We start from the raw sequence: 11,832 nt of genomic DNA on the forward strand, positions 1-11,832 counted from the left end.
CCCTTGGGGGTCAGCAGCTGCTCATCCTAGGGTGGGGGGCAGCGAGCAGTTTGCCCTGGTGCTTGCACCCCACCATCTGGCACGCTGAGCCCCACAGGGCTGAGCTGCATTTCTGGCACCTCTGGTGGATTTGGGGTTCTTTCCTTTGAGGGAAGTGAGGTCTTGGAATAAGGACCACCCCCCCCCCCCCCATCTAGGTCACAGCAGGGGACAGGGATGTGGCAGCTGGAGGGAACTGGGGCCCAGCCACCAACCAGCCATGGCTGGAGCAGAGACAATTCAGCCCCTGCCTGTTTCTGGCCAGGAGTAGCCAAGCAAAAGCAGGGGCTGCAGGAGGGATGTCCAGCAAAGCCACCTCCACAGCACACCCGCCTTTGCCTCTTTCCCACGGGTGTGGGTGCAGGCAGGGGTGAAGTGAAGCCAAGCGAGGAGCGAGCTTGGTTCTGCCATGAGGAAAAACAGCTACAGAGCCTCTGGGTCAGCTCTGCGTAGGTGACACTTGCAGGAAGCCCAGGAGACCGCTCCAGATTTCTGCCTCCGTGGGGCAGGGAGCCCTGGGAGGGCTGGATGTGTACCTGTTCCTGGGGCTGGGACCACAAGACCCAAATCAAATTGCAATTGGAAAGAGTCAGCCACCAGCACAGATCGGCCGTGACCTGCATCCCGTACCACCTGCCTGCTGGTCCCCTGCCTCAATCCTACAGCCAGGCTGGGCTGTTTCCTCGGCAGCTGCCACCCCCTCCCCAGGACAAGGCACAAGCTTTCAGGGTGGGTCACCCCCTTGCCAGAGGCTTTTTGACCCGCCCCAGGGGCTTGGCTTGGTGGTCCTGGAGTGGGCTCCCACCTCCTGGCAGCCTCTGCATCCGACTCCTGCTTAGGCCAAACTGTGGTGCTGAGCCTCTGCCAGGGTGCTGCGGGCAACGAGAGGATCCAGCCACTGGAACTGATGCCCCAGAGCCCGGCAGGGCAACGTGGGCTCACAATGGGACCCACCCCATCGAGCCTGCATCTGCAAACTGCTGCGTTTACAGGGGCATCCCCTTCTGAAAGCAAGGACAGATGCTAAAAGCAGGTTAACCCCCTTGAAGGGGAGTGCCTGTGTCAGGCTGAGGGAGAGCTTCGGCTCGTCGCCCCCAGGCGATGGTGATGCCAGGGTTCATTGCCTGAAGGGGCTGGGTCCCAAGGAACCTGTTAGAGGAGCAGAGTCACTCCCCATCACGCCCTTTCTCGGGGTCCCGCTCGCCTCCTGGCTCAGCCCATGGGTGCTGGAGCATCCCCATGTCTGGGAGCTGGCTGGGTGACTGGCCCATTGACCTGCCCTGCCTGGGAAGCCCGGCCTGAGGGCTCCCACAGCTCGGCCCCATGTGGCACCAGCACCAGCTACCCACGTTGCAGGTTCCCAGGTCTTGCCCAGCCCCCCGCAGCCCCCCCGCAGCCCAGCCTCCCTGGCTTTGTGCAGCAGTACAAAAGAGAACCTGCCCGGGCTGCTCTGTGTCCCAGGAGCTGGCTGATAATTAAACAAAGGCAAAATAGCCTTGGCATGAAACTTGACCTTTCCAGAACTTGGAGGGGGGAAGGGGAATTTTGCATCATATCTGGAGGTGGTTATTTTTATGCATTATGCTTTTTTGGCAGGGAGCTCTGTGCTGGGGAAGCAGGGAGTCCCAGTACTCTGATGATGGGCTGGCATGTGGGAGACAAGGTCCCGGCGAACCCTTCCCGTGGCACATCAGTCCCTCTGTGCCCCACAGACAGAGGGAAGCACCCTCCAGCTGGCGCCTTGCGGGGTAACAGACACAGCCCCCTCAGATGGGGGGATCTCAGTGCTGGAGGGACCCTACTGCCTAGGATATGGTGGCCCCATCCATGCGTGGGAGAGAAGCAGAGGTGCTGCACCCAAGCCACCTGCATCCAAGCTCAGGGAGCTGATCCCCAATTCCTCTGCTTTATAAAGAGCCCTGCAACACCAAGGTGCCCAAACTGCCCCCAGGGAGGGGCTGTGCTTGGCTTCTCCCCTTGTTCCCAGCTGCAGGGGGGTCTTTCCCCTGCACTCAGCCTGTCCCTGTTCCAATCCGCTGCCGCACCTCCCAGCGTGGGGCTGCCACCTCCTGTGCCCACACCCAACAAAGCCAGGCAGCAAATTAATCTTCAACTGGGTACCCGGAATTGTTGCTGTGATAGTTATTATGCCGTGTTCTGCCTGACGTGGCGTTAATGATTAACACCTCAGGTTCAACGTCAGCTCCTGCCTATTGCCTTTTCTATAGCCCTTCCATCACCTCTTCTGATATCCTGACAAATAACCAGTGCACCGAGCTGCCCAGAAAGCACCCTTGAGCCTGGGTGCACACCCAGGATGGGTTTATGTCTAGGGGAGGGAGGAGGAGGAGAAGGGGAGCCAGGAGAAAAGCTGTGCTGGGAAAAGGGTGCCTTACCTTACTTCTCCTCCCAGACTGGCACGTGTCCTTCGAGGATGTCCTCCCCGCCTCAACCTGGGAACAGATTGCTACAGCAAGTAGAGGGAACCCCCTGCAGCAGACACTTTTTATGGAACTGACACCTAATGAGCTTGCTTCTGCTTCCCATTCACTCCTTTTATCAACACAAACTCGAACAGCTGTCATTCCTCCTCCCCCTCATGACGACCAAGTCCCCCATCAATGCTAATTCCCAGGACAGAGAGGGCAGCTCGTTTCCTCAGTTGCTGAGTGCTGCCCACTCCCAGCCAGCACACACCTGCCTGCCCTGCAGGGTTTTGCCTGTTGCGCCCTGGGACAGGTGATGCTGGTGGCGAAAGCATCCTACAAACCTGCTGGGACTTCAGCCCACGCGCAGCACCCATCGTGGCAGGGCTACAGGTGTACGGGCACCCCATGGGGCTGCGGGGGGTGAAAGGCAGCTTCAGGTACTCGCCTTTCCCATGTGGCTGGGAGCTCCAGCCTCCCACCTTCTCCACCAGGATGCTGCCCTGCAGGAAGCTGCTGGGGGGGGGGGGGGGGGGCAGGATCCATCCCACCCAGCCCAGCCTCCAGCACACACACCGGGCCCTTCCTTACTGCCTTCGAGGGAGCAGCTCAGCCTTGAGCCATGCTGCTCCCTAAGCAGGGGGAAATTCCCTGTGTGGGCTCTGAAAGCGGCTGTTTCTCACAGGGAGAAGATTCAAGGCTGCTGGAGTGGAGGGGGGGGAACATGGTGGCACCGCGCTGGTCCCCAGCACGTGAGGCAGGGCTGTGCGTGCACCGGTTTCCCTGTACAGAGCAAACCCCTGAGCACAGGGACCAGACTTTGCTTTTTCTCCTGGGTTGGGTTTGCCCCTCTCCCAGCTGGGGAGGTGATGAGGGTGGTGGAGAGAGACCTAGCCGTGTGGGGGGAGGCTGGGCAGCAGAGCCGGGGGCACTGCCAGGGCCAAGCTCAGCAAGTGGGTGGCATTTGGTCCCGCTGGCTCTGTCCATTCCAGAGTTTCTGCCCGTGCTGGCTGGCGGGGCCGTTCCGCACCCACGCAGGGAGTTGTTGCCCCCAGGGGATGGAGTGGGGCACAGCCCGTGGGCAGGGGAGCACCAGAGGGTGCGTGGCCGGGGGTGGCAGTGACTGGGCTCTGGCAAGCACTGCCCGCTTGCCTACAGCTCCTGTCAGGGAGACTTTACCCTCCTGCTCTCCCCCACCCTTTGTCACAGGTGGAGAGGAAGAACCTTCACCCCAGCACGCCCACCTTGTCATGTCAGCTGCTCGGGCACCTCAGCCCGGGGATGCCTTCCCAGGGGCAGCAAGAAAGTTTCTGCTTGCTGCCATCGCGCCCAGGGACTTCTTGGCCTCGCAGGCGGATGGCGTGACTGCCAGCTTTTGGGGTGCTGCCAGTCTGGGGGAGTCAGGCAAGTCTAAGGGTTACGAGGTGCAGAGATGCTTGCTGGCACTCACATGGGTTGGTGGGGATGGGTGGTGGGCTGGGGTGTGTCCTGGGGTTGGTGGGGGACCAGATGGGATGGGGTCTCCTCTGCGGAGCCCAAAAGCTCCGGTGGCACTCGGACAGTGGAAAACAGAAGGCAGGGACACAGCAGGAGCACGGGGGAGGCTGCACCAGCCCAGCTCACCCCCCACTGCCCCACTGCTGCCCTTTCGGCTGCCAGGGGAGCCAAGAGGCAAGAAGGGTGATGTTGAGGAATCACATCCGGGAGGAGAAACTGGTCCTTCGAGTTTTCCCGGCAGGCAGAGAGGAGGAACCGAGCCGGTGGTTGCACGGTCATTGCCAAAACTCAGCACCACAGAAGCAGCCTGCCCTGCCCTGCCGAAACCCCACGGCCAGGAAGAAGTGCGAAGCCGGGAGCCTGCGGCCGGCCGGGCATCGCCCCCGAGCCCGCTCCACCCCGCGAGGGTGATGGCAAGGGGGTCTGGCTTTGCAAGGCACCCCCAGGAAGAGGGAGCAGAGGGGGACATGGCCAGGCCAGGTGTGCCCAGCAGTGTCGGGCTCAGTGCCAACCGGCTCTTGGGCACCACGACACCTCCAGGGAAGGCTTTTGGCAGCGCTGGGCTCCACGTGGCTCCCGCCTGCTTGGAGAGGAAAAAGAGGAATAAAAGCCCTGACGTCACCTATGAGGTCACCAGCTTATGGTAGAACCTGGACCTTCACCTGTTCAGTAAGGAGGAGGAAGACGAGGCCATTTTCGGGCAGCTTCCCCCATGCCTTGCCGTGGGGCAGGGCCAGAACCCACATCCCCAGGGCTGAGTCACCCAGGGTGGGGAGTGGGTGCCTGTGCCCGTCCTGCTGCCACCCAGCTGCTCCTGCCAGCGCGCAGGATGGTGCCAGGGAGATGCCGGACCCCGAGGGGCCATGGTGGCATGCTGGTGCAGCCCCGTACCCGGTGCAGGAGCCGATAAGGGGGTGCCACAGCGGGTACGGAGCAAGGCAGTACATGGGGAGGCTGTTTACACACTGGCCTCCTGCCCTGCTGCCAGTCACCCTGTCCTTCACCACCCCCCCGCACCCAGGGAGCCTCATGTCAAAAATGGGGTGAAGCAGCCCTTGACAACACCCACCCTGGCTTTGCTTTTGAAATGGGGAAACTGAGGCATAGCAAGCGTATACTCGGGGTGGCATGGTGACAAAGGCAGGGAGGGGAGCAAAGCTGGAGGAAGAGGATGGCTGGAACCCCCTCAGCCTACCTATGACCCCCACCATCCCCACGCATAGAGGGTGCATCACATGGGCAGTGTGGGACAATGCTGGGGGGAGGGAGATGCTCAGACATGGGGCTGGCAGAACCCACTCCCCCTCACCACCCTATTTTGGGTTCCTGGCACCGATGGGGACACACACCACCCCCCCCAGAGCCAGCCCTGCCTTCTAGTGCTGCCAAGTGAGAAACGGCTGGCACCGCCGGGGAGGGCAGGGCAGGTTTGCAAGGCTAATGGTAGCCCCCACCACTCCCCAGCTGTTGTGCAAACACAGGGCTGCTTGTTTCCAAGCACCGGAGCAGGTGAGGAGCTGCAGCAGAGGTAAGGACTGCCTGCCTGGGGCTCCTGGCTCGTAGGGGGAAAGGGGGATGGAAGGCAGCACCAAGATCAACTCCAGAAAATAATTGGTATCCAAGATGAAAAATTTATTTTTTTTTCTTCACAGCAGGAAAAGGGGCTCAGCCACGAAATGTCAGGGGGTACAGGGTGCCACAGGGCCAGGGATCAACAGGGCTGTCTCCATGCCAGGGCAAGGGCAGAGACCCGCCAGCACCTCTTTTAGGGGACAACAGAGTGACAGCATCAGGGCTGGCAGAACGTGGGTGTAGGGGTAGATCTATCCCCATGTGAGGGTGTAGTTAACACCTACACCACCTTGGTTGGGCACCAGCCCCAGTACAATGGGGCAATGCAGGGGAGCACAAGCCAGCCCCACTGCCAGCCCCACTTAGGGACACAGTGGGGACAGTGTGGGAGAGGTACAGCACCCACCTGCAAGGGTTTCTCAAGGCATCACTGCGCCACTGCCAGATCAGCAGCCCTGGTTGGCCCCTGTGACACTTTATCTCCCACTGGCATCAGCTAAACAGACTGAGCATCTTCTCCCTCCCACCCCCCTCTTCAAAAAACACCCCAAATCTCTATGTACAGACTCAGTGTGCCACGGTAGTACAAAAATATACACAAACTCTACAGATCCCAGCTCAGTAGATCAAAACACAGCTATAAAATCACAGCGTACAGGACAGCATCAGGCCCAGGGAGCACTGGGTTCCCCCAAGAGCACAACACGCCACAGGCACACCCCAGCTCAGTGCGGGGCAGATCGTCCTCCTGCCTCGTGGGGTCATTTCTGGTCCAGCTGGCAGTACAGGTACATGGAAACAGCCATGGCTGCGATCTGGGGGTGGCAAGAGGCAAGTCAGCTCCCCTGAGTGTGTCCCCCCGACCAGCGTGGGTTTGGGTCCCAGCCCATACCATCATCCCCAGCATGTGCAAAGGGTGCCCAGTGCTGAGTGCACCCAGGGAAGAAGGCTCAGTAGCCACCCTGGGGCAGATGGTGGTCCATGGGGCTGCACCAGCCCCCTGCAGCCCCTCGGCCAGCTAGGCCCCCCCCAGCTCCACCGCTCACCTCCAGGTACAAGGAGGCAGCAGCACAGCAATGTCCAGGCACTCACCTCCAAGGCAGCGATGCCAGCTGCCACACCACCCACCACACCTGCATTAGTCTTGATTTCTTCCAAGATCTGATCAAAACAACCCTGCAGGAGGCAACCATGCAGGTGAGGATGAGCAAGAGGTGGAAGTCCCCCGACAGCTGGGGCACAGCCTCACCAGAAAGGGAGGTATGGTTCTCCAGCCCAGAGCCACCCAGCCACGGAGAAGGTCTGCGGGCAACTCATCTCAGCCACTTCTCAGGCCGAAGTACAGTATTTGGGGGAGAGGAGGGGAGGGGGAGTGTCAGGGAAGTCACCCAAAAAGGCAAAGCGGTGCCTGGGTTCTGACTTGGCTCTGCAGCCACCCTGCCTCAGAGCTCCCTTTAGGGCCAGAGCAATGGCAGCAGCTTTGCTCGTCTCCCCCAGGGACAAACCAAGGCCACACCAGCATCCCACAGGAATTAAAGCCCATGGGATCACCATGGCCAGAGCTGGAGCTACAGGATAGGTCTCCCTCCCCGAGCCAGGGCACACCCCAAACCAGGCTGCTGCATCCATACCGGGACTTCACTGTGCGCGGCGAGCGTGCTGTTGCAGGGCTGCAGGTCCTTACAGCAGGGCTCGGGGTAGGTTCCCCATGTCTTATACCAGTAGGAGTCATCGAAGTCTGTGTAGTTATTCAGGCCACAGCAATGGACCTAAGAGGGAGAGAGAGGAAGGGATGGGAACAGCATCCTTCAGCTTTCCCTCCTGGATCAGACATGGGCTGGACCCTACTGCCCCATAGAAGAGCTCACCCATCTCTAGGGGGAGGGGAGTGCTCAGTGGCCTTCTTGGGACCAGAATTTTACCCCACACTCCAGCATGTGCAGCTCTCACCCCAGCTACAGGGTCACTAGATCCCAAGTGGATAGGTCCCAGGCTCCTGGGAAGCTGATGGGGTGGTGGCAGCTCAGCACATCCAGGGTTGCAATGGTGTCCCCATTCCCATCCTGCTGGCCCACCCAGGTGTGCACCACCAAGCCTCTTCCAGGAGCATCCTAACCCACAGGTGGGGCCCCAGGGTTCAGCACACCTCTGTCATGGTGACGTTCCAGATGTGTGTGAGACTCTTATCCACCCCATACTTCTCCTTCAGGAGAGGGGTCACCACAGCTGTCAGCAGCGTTTCTGCCTGGAAGAAGGGGCAGAGAAACACCATCAGAGAAGGTCCTGGGGAACACCACAGAGCCAAGAGCCCCCATAGTGGTCTTAGCCCATGGGGACGAGACCAGCCAGAAGCACATCACACCATGTCCCTTTGGCCAGAGGACAGCTTGGCTCCTTCCCCACTAACCAGTGCTTTATGGCACTGAGGCTGCTTAGGACCAGCAAGTTATCTGATAAGCAGCATAACTGAGGGAGCCAGGAATGATGTTTGCCTTGCGGTTGACTTCTCCAGTGCCTAATGAGGCAGTGATCTTTCTCCCCAGGTGGTTTCTCAGGTGCCTAATAAGGGGTTGAGTTTGCTCAGCATGAAGCATTAGGAACTTCCTCTCCCATGTGGCTTCTACCATCGCAGGTGGAGAGGTGTCAAGCCTAGGCTGGTACGGGACTAAGACGTTTGAAAGAGGGAAGTGGGCAAAACTTGTACCATAACACTCATTTCTTCAGGGCAATGGGAATCCCTGTTCCCACCACCCTCACCCCAGCCAAGCCACACCAGCCTGCCCACATAGCTGGTGCCAGCAGGGACCAGTATCCCTTCTTCCTGCAGCAGCACCCACCTCTCAGCTTCCCCATCCATGGGCAGCACTGCCAGCCCCAGTGTCTCCCGTTTTCCCCACGGGGCAGGACAGGTCGCAGATTAGCCCAGCCCAAGACTCAGATATGTCACTCACAAGACCTGTGTAGACCAGAGCCACCACGGCAGCAGCAATTTCAGCAATGAAGATGATCAGCACCACCGAGAAGAACTAGGATACAGGAAGGGGAGGGAGGTCAAAGCAACAACCAGAGTTCGCGGGGTCCCCAGGAACCCATCTGCTTCCCAAGCCACAGGACCCTACCTGTGTTCAAGCCCTGTCTCATTGCCTTCAGGTCTGCTCCGAGGCAGAAGCAGCACAACCTTAGGTCCTTCAACCCTCCATCTGCATGGGGCTGACCTCTCTAGATATGCTCAAAGACAGACCTCTGCTCAGCACAGGCTTCTGCTTCCTTTCACCCTTTCCCAGAGCAGACATTGGGTACAGCACTGCCTTTTCAAGGTCCACCCAGCCTTCCACCATGTGGGAACATTCAAGGAGCACATCTCCACAGAGAAACCTGTCCCTCAGATCTCCCCCACCAGAGACCCAGCTCAAATGAGGCTTGATAAGGATAAGTCAGGCCCATACCATCATCAGGAGACACTTGCTCTCCTTCTGGGCACCGCAGCACCCAAGGAAGCCGATCACCATCAGAATGGCACCGATGACGATGAGGAAGTAGCTCACATTCACAACCTGCAGGACGCTAGAGGAGAGCGTCCCAAATATATTCAGGAAGGACTGTCCATCCACGGTGACCCAGACGCCAACGCCCAGGAGGGTCCCACCACCGAGCTGGGAGGAGAAAGGTACTGTCAGCTCCCAGGCAGGCAGAGAGCTGGGGTCTGGGGAAGCTCCTGGCACAGGTATTTCTCCCTACTGCAAGTTTTCATCATACCAAAGCAAGACTTTGTGGCCACTGAGGGTGACTCAGGGCGTTTCTGCTGCACACTTAGGGCAGCTGGATGGGCCACCACCCCAAAATACACCCCACCACCAACATATCCCCAGATGTGGGATCACAGCTGTCCCCCAGCCCAAGGGGCTTCGATGCCCGCAGCAGGGCAGAAACCCTCATACAGGGCAGCCAAGTCAGCAGTGCCACCAGCCACCCCCTGACCCCAGAGGGGCCCATGTGGCCAGCTCAGACACTGACCACTGATCATGCTGCCCAGGAAAGCCAGCCACTCACCTGAGGGAGCAGCTGAGCAGCCCCCAGCCCCAGGTGCTCACATGCTCCTGCCGAGGCCAGCTCAGGGCTGCCTCCAGCCTGCCCCAGCCCTGCCCTCCACCCACTCAACCTTCTCCACCTGCCCCAAGTCCTGGCAGGAGCTCCAAGGACAAAGTATTTCACCAAGGCAAGCTTAGAGGCTCTGCACTTCCCTCTCCCAAGGCTACATCCCACCATGCCCCCTTCCAGGTGGCTCCATCACCTTTGCAGAGCCAGGGTAGTCTCTGGAGTTCCGCTACCCTTTGCCTTAGCTGGGAGTGGGTGCTGTGTGCGCTCTGAAAGCCCCCAACGCCCCAGGCTGCTGTCACACACATGGGCCGATCCCCTAGAGACTGAGTCCCCAGGCAAGGGCTCAGCAAACCCCCCTGCTCTAGGGCACACCAGAGCTCCAGCACAGGGAGGGACACCAGTAGCTGATGCAACGGCCACTGTCCCCAGAGCCCAGCACAGTCCCCTGGGCTGTGGCCAGAGCTGGGCACACCACTGGGGCAAGAGGAGACCCCCGCAAGCCCAAGGCTTTAGTCCTCACTTGGAGCCAGAGACCAGATCCCACACCCCACCAAGGTCCCACCTACACCCAACTGCCCACATCCCCCAGGGAAAGGGACGTGGGGGTGCAGAGGAGCCCACAGGGGCAGACTGTGCCCCCCAGGACCCCCTCCCGCACACCCCAGCCCCCCATCCCAAGGCAGATGGGGGGAGCTGCCAGGCTCGGGCCCCCAGGCAGAGGCATCAGCCGGGGTGCACTTACAAATATGGCCAGGTTGAAGAGGATCATCATGACCTTTATAAAGGTGAAGCACCCCATCTTGGCACCTGGGGAGAGCACAGAGGTCATCAGGGGGAGCCCCCGCCCCGGCACAGCCGCTGCCCCGCTGCAAGTGGGGGGCTTAGCCCTCCTCCAGGGGAGTCTGGGGGCTCCCCACGGGCAAAGGAGGGGGAGGGGGGGGGGCAACTCACGAGACCCGCTCCCCGAAACGCCGAGCCCAGCCTACCTGAACGGGGAGCAGGTGGCAGAGCCCCGACCGTGCCCGCAGTGCCGCCCCCGTCCCGCCGCCACCGCCCTTTAACCGGGCGCGGCCCCGGGGCCGCCCCCGCCGCCGGACCCCCCCGCCCCTGCCGGCCCGGCCCCCGCCGGGGCCACCCCCTGTCCCTGGGTGCCTGGTGGCTTGCTGCCCTCTGCCGCCGGAGCCGCCTGCTCCGTGGGACCGGGACAGCCCGGCCGGCTGCTGCCCGTGCCCATCGCCGCGGCCTCTTGGCGCGGGGCGGGGGATGGGGTGTCCCCGTCCCACTGCCGCTGTCAGCGGGCAGCCCTCGCGGGGTCCCCCACCCCAGAGAGCTTCGAAGGCTGCGACCCCTGGGATGGGGACTTCGGAGGGGTAACGATACCAGTCCCGGGGTGGCTTCACCCTGTGGCAGATGCTGCAGCCGTGGTGGGGGTACCACCCTGCTGCCCTCCTCTGCAGGTGCTGGGCACCGTGCTCGGGATTTCCCGCCCACTGACAGCCCCCTCTGCCACCCGCTCCCGGCCTGCTCACGCTTGAACCACGCCGCCTTCCCGGGGTGACGCCACGGGGTGCCCCGCCGCCCGGCACGGCTCGGCAGGGATCTCCAGCCTCCTGGGCCAAAACAAGCGGGCAGAGGAGGGCACCGAGGACGGGCTGTGCGCGCTGGTTTGCAAAGGAAAAACCAAAGCTGTACGGGCCGTCACTAACTGTTGCGCGGGGAGGCAGTTTTTCACTGGTGGGGATGCAGCAGGGTGACGGCAGGAGGGAACAGTGACAGCCGTAACAGATGCCAGTGCTGGAGCAGGTCAGCGAAGACCTGCCGTTGCCTAAGGGCTGCCAGAAGTCATTTTCTTTGGAAAGATGCTTTGAAACGGGGCTGGTTTCCCACGGAGGGGGGCTGCCGCAGAGAGCCAGACAGTGTCCCCAGGCCTGACCAGGGGAGCAGTCCTTGCCCGTCCAGCGTCCCTTTGTGGCAGGATCTCATGTTGGTCCCCTGCCCAGCACCCACGGTGTGTCCCTTCAGCTTGTCATCAAACCAAGGAGTGGTGCGGGAGGCCAGGGAGCCCTCGTCCTGCAAATGCAGGCTCTGGGTGCTCGGCACACTCCATCCGCCCCCCAGCTCCCCCGAAACCCCACGGCAAATTCCCTGCCTGGCCATAATGAGACATTTCAGGAGGATGAAGTCAGCCCAGTTGGGCTCC

The 11,832-nt window shown here is 61.1% G+C and overlaps 1 protein-coding gene across 1 annotated transcript; it reads right to left on the reverse strand.

Annotated features, from left to right (window-relative positions):
- Positions 1 to 5,570: 5,570 nt before the first annotated feature.
- On the reverse strand, positions 5,571 to 11,543 carry TSPAN1 (tetraspanin 1). The gene is made up of 8 exons (XM_080406070.1): positions 10,619 to 11,543; positions 10,375 to 10,439; positions 8,981 to 9,187; positions 8,486 to 8,560; positions 7,681 to 7,779; positions 7,166 to 7,303; positions 6,627 to 6,710; positions 5,571 to 6,349 (listed from the first exon to the last, which is right to left on the reverse strand). Exons 2-8 carry the CDS (start codon positions 10,429 to 10,431, stop codon positions 6,296 to 6,298), a joined length of 714 nt encoding a protein of 237 aa, XP_080262196.1. The 5' UTR covers positions 10,432 to 10,439; positions 10,619 to 11,543; the 3' UTR covers positions 5,571 to 6,295.
- Between the last annotated feature and the right edge of the window lie 289 nt (positions 11,544 to 11,832).

Source organism: Falco punctatus, assembly GCF_963210335.1.
Source record: "Falco punctatus genome assembly, chromosome: 11".
Lineage (NCBI taxonomy): Eukaryota > Metazoa > Chordata > Aves > Falconiformes > Falconidae > Falco > Falco punctatus.

What these genes read in the sequence shown, in the direction of transcription:
- TSPAN1 (XM_080406070.1), bottom strand. Translation starts at nt 10,431, where the DNA reads ATGGGGTGCTTCACCTTTATAAAGGTCATGATGATCCTCTTCAACCTG. An exon ending in CTCTGGTCTACACAGGTCTT is followed by an intron (nt 7,780 to 8,485) that starts GTGAGTGACATA and finishes CCCTTCTTCCAG; the next exon opens with GCAGAAACGCTGCTGACAGC. An exon ending in CCGCGCACAGTGAAGTCCCG is followed by an intron (nt 6,711 to 7,165) that starts GTATGGATGCAG and finishes TGCCTCCTGCAG; the next exon opens with GGTTGTTTTGATCAGATCTT.